This window comes from Elephas maximus, chromosome 2, assembly GCF_024166365.1.
Source record: "Elephas maximus indicus isolate mEleMax1 chromosome 2, mEleMax1 primary haplotype, whole genome shotgun sequence".
NCBI lineage: Eukaryota > Metazoa > Chordata > Mammalia > Proboscidea > Elephantidae > Elephas > Elephas maximus.
The window spans coordinates 77,813,019-77,834,687 of record NC_064820.1 but is presented as its reverse complement, the minus strand read 5'-3'; the positions used below and the strand labels follow the sequence as shown (position 1 = coordinate 77,834,687).

General features: G+C 38.4%; 1 protein-coding gene across 1 annotated transcript; it reads right to left on the bottom strand.

Annotated features, from left to right (window-relative positions):
* Positions 1-1,732: 1,732 nt before the first annotated feature.
* Positions 1,733-20,143, bottom strand: UTP15 (UTP15 small subunit processome component). The gene is made up of 13 exons (XM_049865457.1): positions 20,053-20,143; positions 15,077-15,249; positions 13,778-13,870; positions 13,488-13,672; positions 12,327-12,505; positions 11,582-11,707; positions 9,611-9,746; positions 7,619-7,703; positions 6,614-6,763; positions 5,719-5,820; positions 5,402-5,535; positions 5,167-5,225; positions 1,733-4,570 (listed from the first exon to the last, which is right to left on the bottom strand). The coding sequence occupies exons 2-13, from the start codon at positions 15,164-15,166 to the stop codon at positions 4,353-4,355; spliced, it is 1,557 nt and encodes a 518-aa protein (XP_049721414.1). The 5' UTR covers positions 15,167-15,249; positions 20,053-20,143; the 3' UTR covers positions 1,733-4,352.
* Between the last annotated feature and the right edge of the window lie 1,526 nt (positions 20,144-21,669).

Sequence of the window (21,669 nt, the reverse complement as noted above, 5' to 3'; positions counted from 1 at the left end):
GATGAAGCTCTATGCGCACGTACTTATGTAGAGAAAATCAAGGTAAAAATACTGTGTGGATTGGCTTGCTTAGCCTCTGCTCCACCCTCCTTCTAAGGTGCCTTCCAGAACTGCAGAGCTGAGAAACTAAAATCACATTTCCCAGACTCCTTTGCAGATAGTGCTGTGGATGCAAAATAAAATCAGTTGCCTCAGAGGTGAGTGTGACTTATGGCGACCCCGTGTATGTCAGGGTAGGATTGTGCTCCACAGGGTTTTCAACGGTTGATTTCTCAGATCGCCGGGGCTTCCTTCTGAGCTGCCTGTGGGTGGACTCAGACCTCCAACCCTTCAGGGAGCAGCCAAGCCCGTTATCTGTTTGTACCACCCAGGGACTCCAGGATGCAAAATCAGGCTCCTCCAATTAGATCTATCACCCATGACTTGGAAAGCAGGAGTTATCACCAAGCAAGTCAAGATGAGAGTTGAGAGGATGTGACCCTGATCTCCAGTGTCTATTCACCAGCTTCATGGTCCAACAGTAGAGGTGTTTTGCTCTCTGGAGCTCAGTTACGCTGGGAGCTGTGCTCTTGAACTCTGTAGCTCTATTTGCAGCCCTGATTCCCTCTTCCAGCCTAACAATGATTCTGAAAGGACCTAATTCCCCTTATTAAATTCTTGTCTGCTTATGCTTCCTAGAATGATTTCTGTTGTTAAACCTTGACTATTACAGATATGTAAGAAAACGATCATAGTGCTTATCTTTGGAGAAAGTGGGCTGAGATCCAGGAAAAAATGAAGATTTCCTTTTCATTATATATTCTTTTGTACTGTTTGAGAAACTTAACAATGTATGTGTATTTTACAGGAGGCAGCTCTACAAGTACTGATCTGAAACAACAGCTTTTTTTTTTTTTTAAATCTAAAGAGCAGTGCATACAGTACACTTCAATTGTGTTGGGGGCTGGATATACATAAGTATGTTTGTAGATGACTCCAGATAAGTAGTTGGGTGGCTGAGGAATGAGAGACTTAACACGTCTACTTTGTACTTTCGAATTTTATGACCTATATATATTATCTAACCAAAACTATTTTGTTAATTAAAACTAGAATCTAATTAATTTTGAAAAGAATAATCTACCCTGATCAAAGCATAGATATTATGTTGGAGATTGCTAGGAGATAAGACTAAAACAACAATATAGATTGATTCGTAGGCAAGGCAAACCAAAAACCAAACCCGTTGCCATCCAAATGATTCCGACTCATGGCCAGGCAAACGGCAGCTCCAAAGAGTTTGGTACACTAGGATTTGCTTTATTCCATCCCTAGAAGCTACTGGAAATAGTCTTTCCACAGGCCCACTAGACCAGTCCCTGCTCAGCCTCCCCAAAGCTAACGTGTCTTTTAAGGAAAACCTCAGGCTTTTCATTCTAATCTCCCTTTTTACCCTCTGTGCCAAGGCTAGGGAAACTATCAAAGCCAGCTTTACATTCAGAGCTGGCCTTTCCTCAGCCACCCGCATTTCCCTAATCAAGAAATTTGATTATAAGTCCCAATTACAAATTGCTGTTTAGAGAAGAGTTGAATCGGGTGTCCCAGCCCTGGTCCAATCAACTATGGCCAGGGGAACAGGCATATAGTCTACCACTTATAAATGACAGAATTTTTAGCGTCCGGGAGGGCATTTTGCTCATAGAAAAGACTGTATTCATTAAAGCTAAACATTGTAAAACTTAACCTTCCTTAAGCTTTTAAATTGGACTTACAAATATTCCATTTAGAAATCTAGAACATTTTAATAATCACTTTCAAAGGGGGTCTTTAAGGTTTGATAAAGTTCATTTAAGTTGAACAGAGTAAATTTTTTTTAAGCAGTACCATTTACAATTCAAATTCCTTTAAACAATTTAACAGCATGTATACATTTAAGGTATTTGATTTTCTTTTAAGCAGCACTTCAAATGATTGACCCAACAAGCAAAACTTTCCCAAGTGCTTAACTCTTATAAATACAATAAATTAAACACACAGAAGACTTTCTAAGTTCTTTGAAACATTCCACTATTTCCGCAGGCTTATTAACATTTTAAAATACCTTTTAACTATAAACCATAAGTCTGAAAATGTCAAGCACTGTAAATTAGAATTTTAAGGCCAATGTTGCATACTGTAATACACCAACTGTTTAAATACTTCAAAGTGCAAATACTACACAGTTTGTCCCCATGTGTAAAAACCACTTCTCAACGTAACACAAAAGTATTGGTGACTATAGGAATTGTTTCCCAGCCTTTTTGAAAATTTGTAGTCATTACATACTTCATTTGACAACTGCCGCACTTGGTGAAGTTTTGTTAGTGGGAATAGGTAGGTTAGGTTGCAGGCAGGCAGTTCTGAGAGCTGGGATGATGCAGGCGCTCAGGCTTGGGGACCTGAAGGGTGAAGAGCTACTTTAGATAATGCAGCGTTAAATGAGAACATAAGAGCAACCTGGGACGGCTGTGGTGAGAATCAGACAAGATATGGTATTGGGAGACCCTCGTCGCATGGTACACAATCGATGGCAGCTAGTTTTAGATAGAATTTCGACTTCTAGGTTCTACTAGTATACAAGTTACCAAAATACCTATGAAGTTAAAAGTTTTTTTTTTTTTTTAAAAAAAGCTTTTTAAATAGAAATCTTATTTAAATAAATTAACCTTTTCTTAACCTGAAGATACAGCTTCTGACCCTGACTAATCCCATACTCAGGGTAACAAGCTCCTGATTCCTTACAAACGCCATATGATTGCTTTCCGAGATCCCTCCTTCTGCTTAAATCAGTTCATGAAAGGCAAACCAGGCCCTGTCTTTGAAAATATGTCATTACTAGAACACATGTATCCCACTTTTTCCCTTCTTAAGAAAAAAAATCTCAATTTACAGAATTTAATTCATGAGGAGATGCCCATTACAAAACCTTCCTCTAACGAAGGACTCTTTTAGCTTGAGACATATTTCCTTACAGATAATTACTTGTTACAGGGAAGAACCGGGGAAAGGTAGGAGCGGTAGCAACTGTGAAATAAACGTGTTAGGAGACACTAGCCTGTGAATATCCACCAGGAACTGATACATCTAAGACAGCCAAAAAGAAAATACAAATCTTTTTATAAAAGATGTGATTTACATTGAAATTTTAAAAAACACAACCATTTTTCAAAGTTACTCTGGTTTGGGGTTTTGAAACACAGGATGATTGTGAAGAATAGAGAAATATCTCAGAGGAGATCAGAGAAAATGGTTTTTAAAGAGGTAGAAGTTAGCTACAAGGTAAGCTCCAAGCGTATGTGTGAAAGGCTCATTACAGTAAAAGCTGCAAAAGCCAGAACCTGTATAAGGGGGAAACCTAACAGAGAAGGAAAACTCAAAATATTTTCCACTAATAGAGAGCAATAGAAAAGTGGTAAGACTGCGCGCTGTCAAAAGCAGAAAACTTTCAAGACCTGGAAAAACAAGGTACTTGCATCAAGCTCCAGCTCTCTCAGGTTTCAGTGTATTATAAAGAGAAATGGTAAATTTTATTATTCCTCTGGCCTGAAGTTGAAAACCTGACAGAAATGCTGTATATTTAAGGAAAGAAGAAAAAACGTGGTCCAATAAGTCCACAGAGCAAAAAGAGTCAAGGTTCAAGAAACATCTGGGATGGAAAGCATCATTTTGAAATCTCAATCTTGCCTCATCACACTCTGCAAACACAGGTCCAGCTAGTGTCAATTATCCAAAGCTGGCCATTGATTTTCCGCACTTGGAAAAGGATACTGCTCTATTACCAGCTCAAACAGAGCTTGTGACCTAGACAAGTGACTGACACCAAGAGGGGAGGAGAGACAGGCTCAAGGGGCCTGGAAGTTCCCAGTGCACTGATGAGAGTGAATAAAGGGATTTTTGTTGTTGCTGTTTGTTTTTGTTTTGCTTTTTTCCAGGACAGAAGTTAAAAAAAAACAGTAAAGCCCTATTTCTTTGGCAGAATTCCCAGTTGAAGCCTTCTCCAGAAAGCATTCATATTTGAACTCCCATCTGAATGCTTACCCAAATTTTGATACAGAACTTTAACTGTATTAAAATTAGTATCAACTCATCCAAGGTGAACATAAGTGATCAGAACCACTGAGATCTTCCAGCTGAAGATGTTATAAAATAACTCAAAATATTACATGGGACATCATGTCTTAAAACAGGTACTAATCTTCCAATCATAATCATCCCAGTCTCTTCCATAAAATTACTCTGTAAATAGTTTTTTTAATGTACCAAGGAGATCCTCTTTCCAATAGTTAATAGAGTTAAATCTACTTCAAGTCAGTTCTTATGGTATTCAGCAGGCACTATGATTCTATCTTCCTGTTTTCCAGAAATTCATCAGATTTATGTTCCAATGTAAAAGTGCTTTCTTTCGTTGTCGTAGTAGCAAAAAGCATTTCCATCATCCCCAAGGTTTCTAGCAGTTCTCTTTGGTAATCAATCTCTTTTTCTACAAGTCCCTGAAGTAACAAAAACTTTTTATCCACTACAGGTGACTGACCGATCACAGGCAAATATATATCTAGAAGAAGAGAAAATATATTAACTAGAAATATCTTTCTATACAATAAGCGAAAAGTATTGTTTAGGAAAAGTATAAAAACCAAACCCACTGCTGTCGAGTCGATTCCAACTCATAGCGACCCTACAGGACAGAGTATAACTGCCCCATAGAGTTTCCAAGGAGCGCCTGGCGGATTCAAACTGCCAACCTATTGGTTAGCAGCCGTGGCACTTAACCACTACACAACCAGGGTTTCCCGAAAAAGTATACAAATATTATATATAAAGACATTGAAAAGTCTACTCACAATTTATATGAAAGCGTAACAATCCATCTGAATGAGTATTTCAAAAAACTAATTACAGAAAGTACAGAGTGGAGATTTTGACTTATTTTTATTTTTTCATTAAGAAAAAAATTGACATGATCATCATAAATGTTTATAAAACTTTAAAAAAATTTGTAATATCCCTAGTCCCACTAATTTAAAGTGCCACCACTGGAAATGTTTTATGGTATTTTAAACTGCATCTATTTGTTGCTGTCACTGATTACATTATTTTACATCTCTACTTTTACAAGCATGTTAGTATTTTCAAGTTTTAACTACTTACCGATAATCATTTCAGCAACATTTATCAAAATAGGAGCAAATCTTGGCTGAGACAGATTCCTACAAAGAAAAAATCCTGTTTATTGAAACTTGCAAATGCTTTTGAAATCCTTAAAATAGATTTATCTATTCCACCAGCTCTCTACAAAGATCAAACTAAAAAGTAAATGTTTCTCACTTGCTAATAAAGGACTTCAGATACAAAACCCAAGTGTTTCCCGGAACTTAAAACAAACCTTATCAAAAAATTAAGAAGACGACTGAGTTCCTTTTCATCCCGACCGGCAAGAGCATTCGCAAGAACTCCTCTTCGATTTAGCTCCTTTATGATGGAAACTGTAACCTCAGGTGTCTTCATTGTAACTTCGGGCTACAAATTTTTGCAAAAATGTCAACACAAGCAAACAAGACAGCACGAGATGAAAATCAGCCTTGGAACTCACTACTAACAATTACCAAGTTTGAAGAGGTTTTTGTCTTGACAGTCCCAAGGCATGGTAATACATAAGGCAAGGAATAAAACAAGTCTTTTAAGAACATGCTCCTCACCCACCTCAAGGACTCTGTCCAGCGCCTTAGAAATCCGGAAATTTTTTAGATCTCTGTCATACAATTCCAGGTGTTTTTTTGATGGTCTACTGATCAAAACGTCATCCTATATTAAAAAGTAAATTTATAGAAGAGAAAAATCAAAATCTGTATAAAGTTCTATTCAATGGTCGCAGTTTTTTTTTTAATTAGAGTATCCCTGAACTATATCACAAATAATGTTCTTCTGTCCATAACGCAGATTAGATGAAAATGGAAAGAAGCAAACACATCAATGTTCTTACTTACCTATGATTTTAACTTACGACACACACACAATAACTCAATTCTAGGCAAAAATTCCTTCTTTTAATTCTCTTTACATGGCAGGCAATGGGACTTAGTAAAAACAGAACTAAAGCTAATACAATCTAGTCTCTACAACTCTTGGCTACCGTAATGCAATCCTGGATGCATCTCAATCTTCTCAGATGCCAAATGGGGGCAATCTGGCTCTACTACTTTCCACGGTTGTTTAGAAGATGAAAAGAGTGTGTGAAAGATATCATTATGACTATGGTAAAGCACTATAACATTATATTATGATTCAGGATATTAATTAAAGGAGCCCTTGTTACTCATTATAATGGGCTCAGGCATAACAACAATTGTGAGGAGGGCGCAGGACCAGGCAGTGTTTCATTCTGCTGTACACAGGGTCACTATCAGTCGGAATCGACTCGATGGCACCTAAAAAACAACATATAGCAATCTAGAGATATATCTGAGGTAGAAGAAAGCAAAATAAAGTTAAATACCATCTAAACTACACTTCTCAGTAATGTTCAAAGATGGAGTTCACTACTTTATTACTTTAACAAATTTCACCTCTTAAAAAAAAAAAAGAAATACACAAATACCCGTTGCTTCATGTAGTTTTTCCCTTTAATAAAGGTTCGATATGCAGGCCTTCGTCTCCTGGAAGAAGCATCCTTCTTTGCTTCAGATTTCCGATGTTTAACACTCAGTATTCCATTGGTCATTCCTACAACTATTGTCTCATCTTCATGCTAACAGCAATTAGAAAAATAAGTGAGTCTATCCCAAACTCATAACTTATAGTACTTTTTCTCTAAATAACAGTTATAACGTTTGCTGCTTATCCACACTTTCAGCAACAGTTCCACTCAGAAATAGGTACCCTGCCTAACAATTATCTGTGACAAAAAGTTAAAGCAAAATCATTTTTTTTGGTCACTAGGATACCATATGTTGACAGAACTTATTATACTTGAGGCAAAATATCACTGGCAAAGTTTGTATAATGACAACCCAGTTCATGATATCTCGGGACAGTTTCAAAATCATATTTTTCTGCACTCTCATTAGAAAAGGGATTACAGCATGGCACGACTTTCCACAATCTTGCTAAGTAAATGTTCTGGAAAAAGGTTTTCCTCTCCCAGTAGATTTCTACATAATGTATTCAAACTCCTCCTCCTCAAATACGGCTCCTCGTGAAACTTGCAAGTGGACATTCCAGAAAAAACAGTCAATCAAAAACAGGGGTATTTTATTTGTACTTATTTATTTACTTTTTGCTTATAGAGCCAACTTGCCTTTCTAAAGAATTGTAACACCCTTGATGAAATGTGTTAAAGAGAGATGTATCAATCTCCAAGCCCTTGAATCCAGCGTTAGCACTGTGCTTAGCTGGAAGCTACAGAGAGTGGGACCTACATCTGAACTCATGCTAAGTTATTAGCACGAGTCACAGATTCTAGCAATCGTGTTAATGCAAACATCCAATGCGGCAAGAAGAAAAAGACTTATTAAAATCCAAAAGATAAAACCTAAAATTCCACTTTATTTTTGTTTAATAGGCTAGCTTAGGGAATGTTTTACAATGAGCTAAAAGTACTTACTGCAAGTGCAAGACTCAAAATTGAAGCTGCATAATCAAAACTGTGGACTACTTTGTAGGAAGCAGTGCTGTATACTTTCACCTTCCTAATAAAAAAGAAAGCTTTGTCACAAATAATCTTGGAAATAAGTATAAAATACAAAGTTTCTATTTTTGAAAATTCAACATGTAAATATCAAAATTCACACAACAGTTAAGAACAATTAGTAATATTAGTTACAAACTGAATCCCTTAAAAAATGAACTATCAGCACTAGCCATAATGTTTATATAACAACTTTTAAAATAATCCCTTATAAACAGAAGGCTAGATCATGAATCACTGCCATCTGAAGATAAAACCTGCAAGTAAAGAAAAAGTATCAGTGAAAGTACACCAGGAGTCAAAAGGGCAGGGTTTCCAAACACTGGCACTATTGACATTTTGGGCTGGGCAATTCCTTGTTGTGGTGGGTTGTTCACTGTAGGATGGTTAGTAGTACGCTTGTCCTCTACCCACTAGGTGCCAATAGCACCCAACCCCAAGTCGTGACAACCAAAAATGTCTCTACACATTGCCAAAAGTCCCCTGGGAGGCAAGGTTACTCCAGGCTGAGAACCACTGCAAACAGAGCCAACTTTCTAGGGACACTTCTAGAAATCAAACCCTAAATTGCCTAGTAATACTATTTCAGATAAATTGCCATATATTTACATAATAATTTCCTTTGTATTAAAAATATTCTCTATCCCAAGGTTTACCCTTCAGTCAAAGATTAGACAGGCCCATAAAACAAAATGAGACTAAATGGGTACATCAACCCAGGGGTAAGGACAAGAAGGCAGGAGGGAACAGAAAAGCCGGTAATGGGGAACCCAAGGATGAGAAGGGGAGAGTGCTGACAAGTCATGGGGTTGGCAACCAATGTCACAAAACAATATGTATTAATTGTTTAATGAGAAACTAGTCTGCTCTGTAAACCTTCATCTAAAGTACAAAGAATTTTTACAAAAATTTAAAAAATATATATTTCCTAGCTTTTAAAATACGTAAACATTTTAATAAGCATGCTAAAAACCAAGGCTTTTCCTAATAGTGAAAAAAGGAAATATGAAATAAGATGACCAACAACAGATGAATATAAGTAAATTCTAGAACTGCCTTGTATGATATGGCAGCCACTAGCCACATGTGGCTACTGAGCACTTGAAATGTAGCCAATGAAAATGAGGAACTAAGGTTTTTATTTTAATTAATTTAAATTCAATAACTGAGGCAGTGTAAAATACTGTTCTATTTAAACACAGTTTTATTGCTTTGGTAGGACTATATTTCACTTTAATCGTCATATTATTGCATCATAGTGCATGTATTAGATGCTTGTTTGTAGTATCTTGTTAATAATTTTTATATTGATTACATGTTGAAATGATAACATTTAGATACAATGGGCTAAATAAGATGTTATTAAATTAATTTGGCCTAGTTCTTTTTACCTTTTTTAATGCGGCTACTAAAACATTTAAAATGACATATGAGGGCTTGTATTATATTTCTACTAGACAGGGCTGTCATAGTATGTTAACTAATGGAATATTAAATACCTATTAAAATAGGAATGACTGGACCACATGAATGTACAGAAATTTTCACATAAAGTTTAAGATTTTAAAGACTATATACCAGAATATATGCATATACTCATATTTCAAAATATATGAATATACAATCATGATTTTAAAAGAAACTATATAGAATAATATAAATTAAGAGATTAATAGTCATGTGGGCCAATAAAATTGCTTAACTATGTAAATTTAAGCAATAAACTGTCGAGAAAATAAGTTGGCTGTAAGCAAATAAAAGATCAAAACTTTTTTTCAACTCAAAGATTTTTTTGTTCATAGACAGCATTTAGCAAAATATTCATCACAAATATTGCTGAGATAACTCATTTCCTCAAATAGTAAACACTTGTACACTAAAATGAACAAAGAAAATTAAAATACTAACCTATCCAGTGAGCCAGAGAGTAACCTCTGTCCAGAGCTGCTCAAACATAAACACGTCACAGTTTTGTGATGATTTTTCAGAGACACTAACAACTGTCCTCCTTTTAACATGTCCCAGACTTTAACATAACGACCGCCTATAAGCAGAAGCAATCATTAGTTTGATATTCTGCCTATCGATTCAAATTTTCAATGATCTGAAAAGCCTTCTGCACTAGACACTCCCTAGTGAGGAGGTAAGTGAGGGAATCCAGAGCCTGGTGTAAATCGTGGCTCTACCACTCGCTAGGTGTGTGACTGAACAGCACCATCTATCCCACACAGCTGTTAGGGTGATTAAACAATCTCATATTTGTAAAGTAAACCGAAGTGTCTAGCAAAATGGGAAGTATAACCAAAAATATTTTAAGAAAGGTATAATAAAATCATTCTTTAAAAGGAATTTTGTATAACCACGGAAATGAATAAAGTAGGTTTTATTTCCTAAAAATTTTGTGAATTTCAACAAAACTAAAAAAAACCTTCCTATAACTTTTAACCTAAGAGTTGGAAGGATTCTTAGAAGTAATTTAATCTAGTATTTTAAAAAGTTTTTAACGTAGTATCTTTTCTTTCAATAAAAGCTTAAACAAAAGCCTAGTAGGTAAACCAGGAAAAAGGGTGGAAAAAGTTAAGTTTGTTCTTATTCAAGTTGAAGATCTCTCCTGACTGGAGAATAGGGTCTGGACCTTATTTCACAGCCCCCAGTCACGTGTGGAGCTCAGGAGAGGCATCAGAGTGTGAAACCACGGACCTAGTCCAACCTCTCATTTTCAAGGTCCAGAGAAGTCAAGGGATTGCCCAGTTTAGGTAGCACAGGGGAGGTCAGCATACAGGTTTCTAGTCTCCCTGTTCGACTTGATCATATACCCCTTCTCAAAATGCGTATGTCTGACAAGGTGATCAACTTATTTTTAAATCAAATAAGTACTGGGAAGAGTATAAAACAGGATAATTTTTACTTGGATCTTAGAATTAAGCTTTAAAAAAAGAGCTATACATATATATATATATATGCTATCAAGTATACATACAAAAATCAAACCAAACCCACTGCCATCGAGTCGATTCTGACTCATAGCGACCCTACGGGACAGAGTAGAACTGCCCCAGAGTTTCCAAGGAGTGCCTGGTGGATTTGAACTGCCGAGCTTTTGGTTAGCAGCCGTAGCTCTTAACTACTATGCCACCAGAGTTTCCTCAAGTATACATATTACCCCCAAATTCTTCAAATGTCAACATATTAACTGTGGCTTTACTGACAAATTAAAAAGCGATTTATTTCTCCCACTATAATTATGAAAATGCACTAGGCCAGCATAACAGACAAAAAAAAAAAAAAAAACCCAAAGTTTCAATGATACAAAAATGTATCAAAGCCCCTTCTTACTCCACATTATCTTTCTCTAGCAATATTAGCAATATGCGCATTAATGCTATTTCAGTCAAGAAAGCCACGTAAGAGACAAGCCTGATTCTAGGTCTGAAAGAGCCTAAATTGTAAAAGCTCCCAGAGATCTCTTAGATAGGAATAACTGAGGAATAAGACCTAGATTTCTAGGGTCAAACAAGATGGCACAGGCTTATATATGCAATCTAAGTTTTCAAGTTCTGGGGTTTCAGTCTGCCATCTATCAGCTTTGCCTTGGACAAGTTAATTATAACTTTTATTTATTTCCTTAGCTATAAAATAGGGACCAAATTGTGCAGAATGATGTGGGACATTAGAATTAACATTTATATAATAACACAGTGTCTGGCTCACATTAGATACTCAGTAAATAACTACCTGCCTACCCCTTTTATCAACTGCCTGACGAAAACTTCGATATGCAATGTAATTATACACTGACAAATTACACACAGCAACTGATACAGAAATATATGATTCAAGCCCAACAATACTGGTGAAAGCAATTCTTAAAACAAATACCTGCTGACACCAGAAGACCTCCAGAGGGAAAAAGCAGGACACTCTCCACTGGCTGCCCATGTTCCACAGAGATAACACTCTCATTGGTTCGTGTATCAAACATCTTTACAGTATGATCATATGACCCTAAAATGTCAATTTTTGTATGACATGAGTTTCACCATTTAAAACTATATATATATTTATACATACACACACACATATATATATTCCAAACATAACCTTTAAAAGGAGAAAACCTTAGACGAAATTTTTAAAAGACACATGTATTTCATGAAAACACAGTATCTCCAAGCCCCCTGCTACACTAATTGGTTTTGAGGCAGCACTATACTATACCAACATACTATACCACACAGAATCTAACTTACTTCCATCATAAATTATTTCTGTATTCATGCTACTGCCCACTACAGAATGGTCTGGGAATCCTTGCACAGGCACCCAAAGGCTGAACTACATTGTCTTTGCTTCTTGGCTGCTAGAGGCTCTGTGGAAACCAGGGTACTAAACCCATTATAACTCTGACATCAAGGCAGCCTGATATTTCCAAACACGTTTGGAGGACACTAGGAACCACCACCAAAAGAAGAAAATGAAAACAAAACAATTGGATAAGTGAACAGGAACATATTGCTTTATAAACATTTTTTTACACCCCTTAATTCCAAAAGGCCCAAAACAATATTATAGTATATCATAGTAAGATTATCTATGGCAGGAGAGAAAAACAGAGTTCACTAACCTGTTACAAGGAGATCTGGGTTCAGTTTGCTAGCACATCCACACCTCACATAATCAGAATGTTCTTTAAATGTCAGAATTTCTTTGGAGTTTGGAATATCCCATAGCTTAACGGTATAATCATCAGCCCCAGACACCACATGGTATTTGTCAGCTGTAAAATCTACTGTGTGAACTGCTCTGAAAGATCAAGGATGAGTATATAAAAAGCAAGAAAAAAATGTTCCTGGCACCTTCTAACATAAATAAAATACTCCTTTTCCCAGATAACAAAAAAAAGCAGTTAAATTTCAGGGAATAATTGTAGGTGGAAATCATGAAAGAAAAAGAAAACCTTTAAAACAGGTGTCTGCCCCCAGGCCAATTAAAAAGTTTAAATACCCCTGGCACTACGAAGGTAATAAGAATATTAAACAGTGGCCTAACAATTATATTTTTCTAATATTTAGCAATTTCACTTAGCTGCTTAATGAAAATTAAAGTTCTAAATGCTAGAGCAACGGCACTTTATTTTTAAAAATTTCAAAAAGGGTAGTTAAAAAAAAATTCTAAAAAGGCATGTCTAAGTAGGATCATGTTAGTGAATTTCTGTTATATTTTAAATACATCATTGATGGGGTAAGACCACCCTAATAATATACTATAAGAGAGACTTTTGAGATTTTAAATTAATAGCAAATTTCAGCAAAGACATTAGTAATCCTGAAAACAGAGTTATAAGATAAAATTGCCCTCGCCATCCAGTTCATTAAGGGGTAAAAATACTACAAATCCAAGAAAAGAAATTCCACCTCCCAAACTGACTTCAAAAAGAGAACCTCTAAGATAGTCCAAGTCTACAGAGCTCTGGTTAACAGTTGTGAGAGAGCCTTTAGATCGATTGTTCATAACCTCAACTGCATCACAGGTGAAGAGTCCATGAAAGCTACAGAAAATCTCCCTAGATAAACTGACACTTCCTAAGATGTTACATCCAATTCCAATTCTAGGAAATTCATGAGATCCATAAAACTGGACCACAGGGCCCAGGTTAAGTCTTAGAAGAACTAGGAAATGAAGTATATAGGTACATAGAACTGCCCTCTATTTTTAGTCAAAGCTCAGACAAAGAATAGACCTTAAGACAAAACACAAGAACACATAAAAATCAATTGCCTCTTACTTTGTATGGCCTTCAAACTGTCTGAGGGGAGCCCTCCCACTTATATCAAAAAGCTGAACTCCACCGTCTTCACTGCCAGCCACAAGCAGTTTACCATCCTGTCGAAAAGTAGCACAGTACGCTGTGTCCTTAAATCGGGAAAAGGTTTTTATGGGTTCTTGGGAGTATCGGCCATAAATATGAATCTATTACAAGATAAAAAACACAGTATTTCACCAGATGGCTCAATTTATCAGTAGTAAATCTAAATCATACAAAAGAAAAATAAAGAAATTTCACATTACGCTTACCCGTGAGGAAGCTGTGACTGCATAATTATATGGAGGCTGTGGAGAAAAGTCGACTTTTGACACAGCACCGAATTCCTTAATCTGGACAGGGGTCTTAATGAAAGATAAAGCATAGTATTAACAGAATTACGATGGCAAGACATATTTACACATTATATTATCTCTTACAGACCATTTCTTTTCATTCTTTCTAACATTTATTAGGTATTTAATATAGAAATACGAAGAAAAGCAAAAGGTCCATAATTCCATCACCCAGCCTATTCTTGTTGCCATTAGAGTAAATAAAAGTAAATAGAAAGCCACACCCCACTCTTTCTCTTCAGTTGTTCTGTAATTTTTTCCAGGAAAAAATAAAGTTACGCCTATAACAGCATGTATTTATCCATGTATCTTTTAATTGATACAAACATCATACAAGGCAGGCTGTTCTGCATCTTGTTTTTTTTTTTCACTTAATAACACATCTAATTAACTTTTCATACGAGCAACAGATTTACCATTCATTACAAGGCTGAGCCCTGGTGGCGCAGTGGTTAAAACGCTGGACTGCTAACCAAAAGGTCAGTGGTTCGAAACCACCAGCAGCTGTGCAGGAGAAAGATGTGGCAGTCTGCTTCCTTGGAGATTTACAGCCTTGGAAACCCTATGGGGTCACAATGAGTCAGAGCTGACTCGATGGCAGTGAGTTTTTGGTTTTTATCGGTCCAATACTAATAAATACAGGGTTTTCAAGATTTCTGATATTACAAATAATACTTCAGTGAACATCTTTATGAATTAAAAAAAAAATTTTTTTTTTTTTCCCCCATGGTAGCATATTTGGGGGTATATTTATTGAGCAAGTTCCAAGCTGGGACTGCAGAGTCAAAGGGTATATGTATTTTTTTTTAATCATGATAAATGTTATGAAATCGCCTTCCAGAATGTTTATACCAATTTCCCTCCTTATAAATGGGTAGAAGAATTAATTTCATACCACTTCTTCCTTAGATTAAAAAAGGCAAAAAAAAAACTTCTTGCATGAGATTCAAATTCTAAGTCATAATTCATTTGGCCCTGATCGATCATCTACTTTGTGCTGGGCACTTGCATGGTTACACTGATTAAGCTGTGTAGATTTTCATATAAAAATCCCCCCCAAAAATCAGATACTAAATTTTCCATCCAAACTATGAATGGCTTATGGATTTTTTTTTTAGTTATTAGTTCTCTACTTTATTATCCAAAGTATAACATATGCTGGAGAAATTGGCATAAATGTAAATCCTCTGCTCCGCCGGTACTGCTCACGCTTACCTTATAGTTGTTCCAGTACAGGGTATCTTGAGTGATTTTTTCACCAAGTATAGGGTATGTCTGAATAACTACAGGCTTATAACCAGCCATGATTTCATATAATTGCACTGTTGTCCAAGGATCGATAGTTTGGAATTGATGTTAGAAATAATAGTAGAGATTCTGCCTTAATTCTGAAGAAAAAAAAAATCATATACACATATTATTGATAACCAGGAACATATAGTTGTGATTTTTCACTCTACCTTCCTTCAAAAAGCTATGAGGCAGCATTTAGATTAGTGACCAATAAGCTATTTAACTGTAACCCAGAGGAGACAAGCTAAAGGAAGCAGGAAGAATACAAACCAGGCTGCCATTCTGCAGTCTCTGAGCTGGACACAGATGTTCTCATACCTGACCAGCCAGTTTACAACACTGGGAATAAATCTGGCTCAACCTCCCAGGAGTCAAAACAGAGAGACGCACACTGGCATGGAGCTTTCTTCCTTTTTTGGGGACCAAAAAAAAAAAAAAACCTTGAGGTGAAGCTACAAGTGCAAAATTTTCCTGAAGTTAAACTGAAGATGAAAATTTAACCTGTAATAATATAGTCTACTCATACTCATATGAGTAGGGTCACTATGAGTCGGAATCGACTTGACGGCAGTGGGGTTTTGGTTCGGTTTAATTATAGTCTAGGGACCTGACTTTCTGAGAGCCTAAAAAGGCTAAGCAAGGAAAGCAGAGCTAATATCCAAATGCAGAAGCTTGAAATAAAACTGAGTTAAAAGCTAAAAATCAAATGTAGAAGCTTAAGTTAAATTAATTAATTTAAAAGATAGGGGAAGAAACAGGAATAAAGCGATTCTGAAATTAAATTCTGTATTAAAGTAACAGAATAAGATAAAAATGAATTCAAACCTTTGTAATTAAGCCAAAGATTTTTCCAGAACTATTCAATTGCAAGAGACTCAATTTTAGGTACTATGATAAAGATGAATGATTCCAGTGGTGCTACTTATTAACTATTCCTAAAGGCCTGAAAACAGTGCATCAGTAACACCAAAATAATTAGGTGTGACATATTCTAAAAGGCTGTTTTGATAAAACATGACAATCAATGATTAAAAGGGGATAAAACTCTTTTTTTTGCAATAAGTACTGTGAAAGAAACTAACAGAGCAATGAGAGCTGCAAAGGCCACTTTAGACAGAGTGGAAAGGAAAGGCCTTTCTGGGATGAGACGAAGCACAGGTCAAGGGGAGACTTGGAAGAAGAACAAGAGCATGGTCCTAGGGTCAAGGAAGGGATCTGGCTGGTTCCAAGAACAGGGAGGAGGTCAGTGCAGCTAGAACACATTGAGCCCAGGAGAGGTGATCCAGAGATTCAGCTGGAGAAATAGGAATCGGACCACAGAGATTCTTGTACAAGGATGAGAAGTTTAGATTTGATTCTAACATTTGGAAGCCAAGTCATTTTAAGCAAAGTAGGCAACACGATATGCTTTTATGTTTCCAAAAGATGTAAGGGGCTTTTCTATGAAGGGTAAATTATAAACACCAGTGAAGTGAACTGGTTTTTCCTTGAAGATAAATTTAAATTATTTTCATATTTCCTTTGGGAGCAGTGGTGGTTCAGTGGTAAGACTCTCACCTTCCATGTGGAGACCCTGGTTCAATTCCCAGCCAACGCACCTCAAGCACAGCCACCCTCTATCAGTGCAGGCTTGCGCGTTGCTATGATGTTGAACAGGCTTCAGAGGGGATTCCGGGCCAGGACAGGTAATAGACTTCTGAAAAATCATCCAGTGAAAACCCTACTGCATCCCAGTGATCTGATCCTTTGTGCATGGAGATGGAAATTCTAAAATGTCTTAATTTTCAACCTGATAAAGTGGTATCAAGTATCTTCACCTTACTATGCTGTCAGCATAAAAGCAGTCTTCAAAGGTTGAGGTATAAAAGGGCTAGAGCCCCCAAAGGTAGGATTCTAGTCTAGATGGGCAAATTAAATGTAACACAGCCCATATCTCTAACAAATCTAATAAATTTCACAACATGCTTCCAATCTAATTAATTCTTTACCACTTCTTCATTTACAAGAGTTGTAAATCACAATGGGAGAAGGGGAGAAGCACCCATAGGGAACCATCTGCCCCAAGGCTTCACATTCAAAAAGGAGGTTAGAGGTCATTCTGTGTGGGGTTAAAAGTATGAAATATAAAATTTTAAATATAACAAATGTTTTATAGACATGCTTTGGTATAGCTCTTTTTTTTTTTTTTAAATGTTTACAGAGACTTTTAAAAGAGGGGATGAGAGGAAAAAATCCAGCTCACCACTCACTGTGCACAGGGATTGTGATAGACACTAGTGTTATTGCAGAAAACCAAACTCACAAAATCCCTTGCTTTGTGTAGGTTTCATTCTTGGGGGGGTGAGAGGGAGATGAGAGAAAGAATAAATAACTATATATCATGTAGTACTTACAAGTCCTAAAATTAAAAAAAGCAGAAAAGGGGAACAGAAAATGACAAATGGGATGCCTTTTATACAGGGTGGCAGGGAAGTTCTCTCTGATAAGGTAACATTCGAGCAGAGACTCAAAGAAAGTGAGGCAGCAGTTAACTGAGAGAAAAGCACTCCAGGCAGAGAAAACAGTAAGTGCAAGGGCCCAAGAAACCCTAGACAATTCCAGGCCTTTACCATAGGTACAGGCTTCTCAATTCCACTCCCAGCATCCCACCCCTCTAACATCACTGGACATTACTTAGAAGCAGGAAAAGCAGAAGCTGTTTCAATAGAAAGCTATCCACTGATCACGTAAGAACAAATAATACAATTTCAACATTTATAGAATGCATACTCCAGTACTCTCCCTTTCAGCTGGTGACCAGCACCAGCTAGAAATCTGGAATCAGCTTTGGCTTGTCCTTCCTCCTCAATTCTAACATCCAAATAGTTAATACCTGCTGGTTTTATTTCCCAACTCTTTCTCAACTTCATGTCCTCTCTACCCCTATTTTCACTGTCCTAATTCATGCCCTCACGTCTACTGAAATAGTACAACGTCATTCCAAGATCTGACTCCGCCAACCATCTTCCAAATAGCCACCAGAGTTATCTAACCACAGTGCAAAGCTGTCTTTGCTACAAAGCCCAACACTGCTCAGAAAATAGGTCCAAGCTCATTAACATTAAGATGTAAGGTCCTCTGAGATCTGGCCCTTGCCTACCTTTTCAGCCTCACCTCTAGTCATTCCCAACCATTCATTGTTCCCTTAACACACCAAGCTCCTTCAGGCCTCAATGTTTTTGCTCATTTGTTCCCTCTGCTAGGAATGACCTTTCTCCACTTACTTCCTATTTATTTAAGGCTCAACTCAGGGATCATGTCCTCCAGGAAACCTTCTCTGAGTCCTTAAGCTAGGTCAGAGGTCAGTCTTCTATGGTCCTATTTGAATCTGCATAATTCTGTCAGCACACAAAATCACACTGTATTGTAATGATTTCTTTAATCTTTTCTCCCACAGAACTGAACTACTTCATTTCAGGAAGATAAAAAGTGCCCACAAAATGTGGAAAGAAGGAAGCATTGTGGTGTCTATACTGTCACAAACTTTTTCTGTAAAGGGCCAGATAGTAAATCTTTACACTTTATGGGCCAAAAGGCAAAATGAAGACCATTATGTAAGTACTTATACACTCACTGCCGTCTAGGCGATTCCGACTCAAAGCGACCCTATAGGATAGACTAGAGCCGCCCCACAGGGTTTACAAGGAGTGGCTGGTGGACTGGAACTGCTGACACTTTGGTTACCAGCCGAGCTCTTAACCACTGCGCCCCCGGGCTCCTGGTACTTATACAACAAGAAAGACATTTCCCCAAGTTTTTAATTGATGGAATTAAATAAAAATAAGCATAACAAGTACAATCTTTTGTTTATAAATGAGAAGAATAGAATTCTTTTGGGGGAGATAACATTTCGCTTAATTGGGATTAAAGATGTGTGTTTTCCATCTTCAGGTTGCAAATGTTCATCTGCAAAAAGAACTATTCTAAGCTCCCTGGCTACACAAAAACAAGTATTCAGTCGGATTTGTCCTCCAGGCCTTCGTTTGCCCCTTATTATACAGTATTAAGGTGAAGAAGTGCCTAACTCTGCCCGACAGAATAATGTCACGCTTTAGAGCGAAGAAGTGAGGCGCAGTGCCTTGCCAGATTAAAATGAACAGCGTGAGAAGGGTGGAGCAGGAGCGGCACAGTGCAAAGGCATGCAGACAAGAAATCACGTGCAAATGAATAAGAAAATTACCGGGGAGAGAAAAGAGCCTGAAAAACTGGGAATAAATGAATAACATACTACTACAATACAAGGCAGAATACCAAATAAATGCTATGAGTAACGAACATAGTGCTGAGAGCTCAGATGAGGGAGATTTTTAATTCTAACTGGAAGGGTCCCGGAAAGATTAAAAGACCTGTACCATTTCAGAAGGAGCACTGGTGGCGCAGCGGTTAAGAGCTCAGCTGCTAACCAAAAGGTAGCAGTTCTAAGCCACCAGCCGCTCCTTGGCAACCCTATGGGGCAGTTCTACTCTGTCCTATAAGGAATCGGCTCGGCCGCGAGGTCTTTTTTTTTTTTTTTTTGGTTTGGAGGATGTTCGACAGATTCACCACTTAAGATGGGCGCAAAACCGGAAGGGGAGGGCTGGGGAAGTGAGGCTCCAAGGGGGCGGCCATTTGAAACTGAGGGAGCCTCATAACCAAAGCCAGATGTGGAAATCTGTCGGTTTTATGTTATAAGGGCGCGGATTACAGTGGACAGTAGGAGAGATGTGATCGTAGAAAAGGAAAGTATAGATCAAGCTAAATTGCGGGAATTCCGAGAGGTCGGTTAAGGAGTTTAGCCATTATCCGGCAGGAGACTGGGAAGTCCCAAAAGAGCATGCCAGATACCACAGGAAGGACCTATGGAAGCTTCCTTCACTTACCTCCACTGGACTCCCCTGGACCGCTCTGGCTCACTCACGCGGACCCTCTAAGGAGCCGCCATGACACACCGCGTACGGAAAGGACAGATTCGTCGCGCGAAGATGACGAGCGGCGCAGGCCGGATGACGCAGAAGCTGTCCGGTGGGCGGAGCGATGGGGAGAAGGAGGCGTAGGCAGAGGAAGAGACTTGGATCTTTCCGTAGAGATCCAGAGCCGTCAGCTGAGGCGACCTTACCTCTGTAGTACTCAGGCAGTATGTACCGCACAGCGTAGCGGCGGGAAAAACCTGGAAGTCTGCCCAGCTGCAAAGATGCGGAACGTCTTTTTGCCAGAAGGGGAAAGAAGAACTGGGAAGTGACGTCGCGGCCAAAACAAGCCAAGGCTTGGAGGCCTGTAGTGAAATCTCTGGCCGCAGATGGAAAGGCCCGATTCCCTCTCTTCTGCCGGAGGTGGTCGCGAGGCCCTGCGCTCTCACACGGTCCGACCGCCGCCTCTGCCCCTGGGATTCGTCCGCCGCGGATGAGCGAGCGTTTCCGCTTCCCAGTCGGTAGCTGAGCAGCGCTGGGACTTCCCGGCCAGCTGGTCGGGGGCGACTGCGCTGACTTGCCCTACGACAGTCTTCCCTCCGGCTGGCTTCTGTCCTGGGACGCCGGGACACCTGTCGCCTGTGAGGCATCCTTCATTTTTATATTATAGCACCTTGCAGTCCTTGTAGGACAATTCCAGGATTAGGAAGAACCGGGCAGGGGGGCGGAGGGGTGGGGGGAAGCTCTTGTAATTGGCATCCACTGTGGAGGGGACTAGCACAGTTACCGTCTTTCCCTTCATCCTTGGGCTCTGAGACGGATCGAGGTGAACTTGGCTATCCTTGACCTTAACTCCTTCTCAAGGCCCTCTTCAGTCATCTGTTTTTCCCGTTCTGGTGTTCAAAATTTATGCTTACCAGTCAACTTAGCATCTTATCGCTAGGGTAGTACCAAGATAAGTGGTCCATTTCCCCCCAAGCACATTTACTGTTCTCCCCTCAAGAGACTTTTCGGGCCAGTAATTCTATCTGTAATCCCTGATTAATAACATGGAAGATGTTTAGAGCTGAAAACAATATTAGAGAAGACTTTCAACACCATTTTATAGATGCATAAAATAAGTCACAGAAAACTTATCATTTGTCTGTCCCGGGTTGCATAGCTAGTTAGTAGTGTTGCAAATGAAAAGCCATATCTAATCAGCAAATGTTTGTTGAGCTTCGTGTGTGGAAATTTTCAAGAGAACAGTAAAATGCTAAAATAGAGATAAATGCAGGATGCACTTCGCCCACCCCTGGGTAGAGGGCTTATCTAGATAGTTCTTCCCTTGGGAAATAACAGTTCACGTTGTATAGCAACGGCTCTGGACCTCTGCATTGCACCTCCATCGCAACTTGAACCGCTGAACTCGTTTTCTATTCTTGCTCTGCTGGTTTAGCTGTTTACTTTTGCTAATATGCGTTAGGGAAACCCTGGCGGCGTGGTGGTTAAGTGCTACAGCTGCTAACCAAAAGGTCAGCTTTTTGAGTCTACCAGGTGCTTCCTGGAAACTATGGCGCAGATCCACTCTGTCCTGTAGGGTTGCTATGA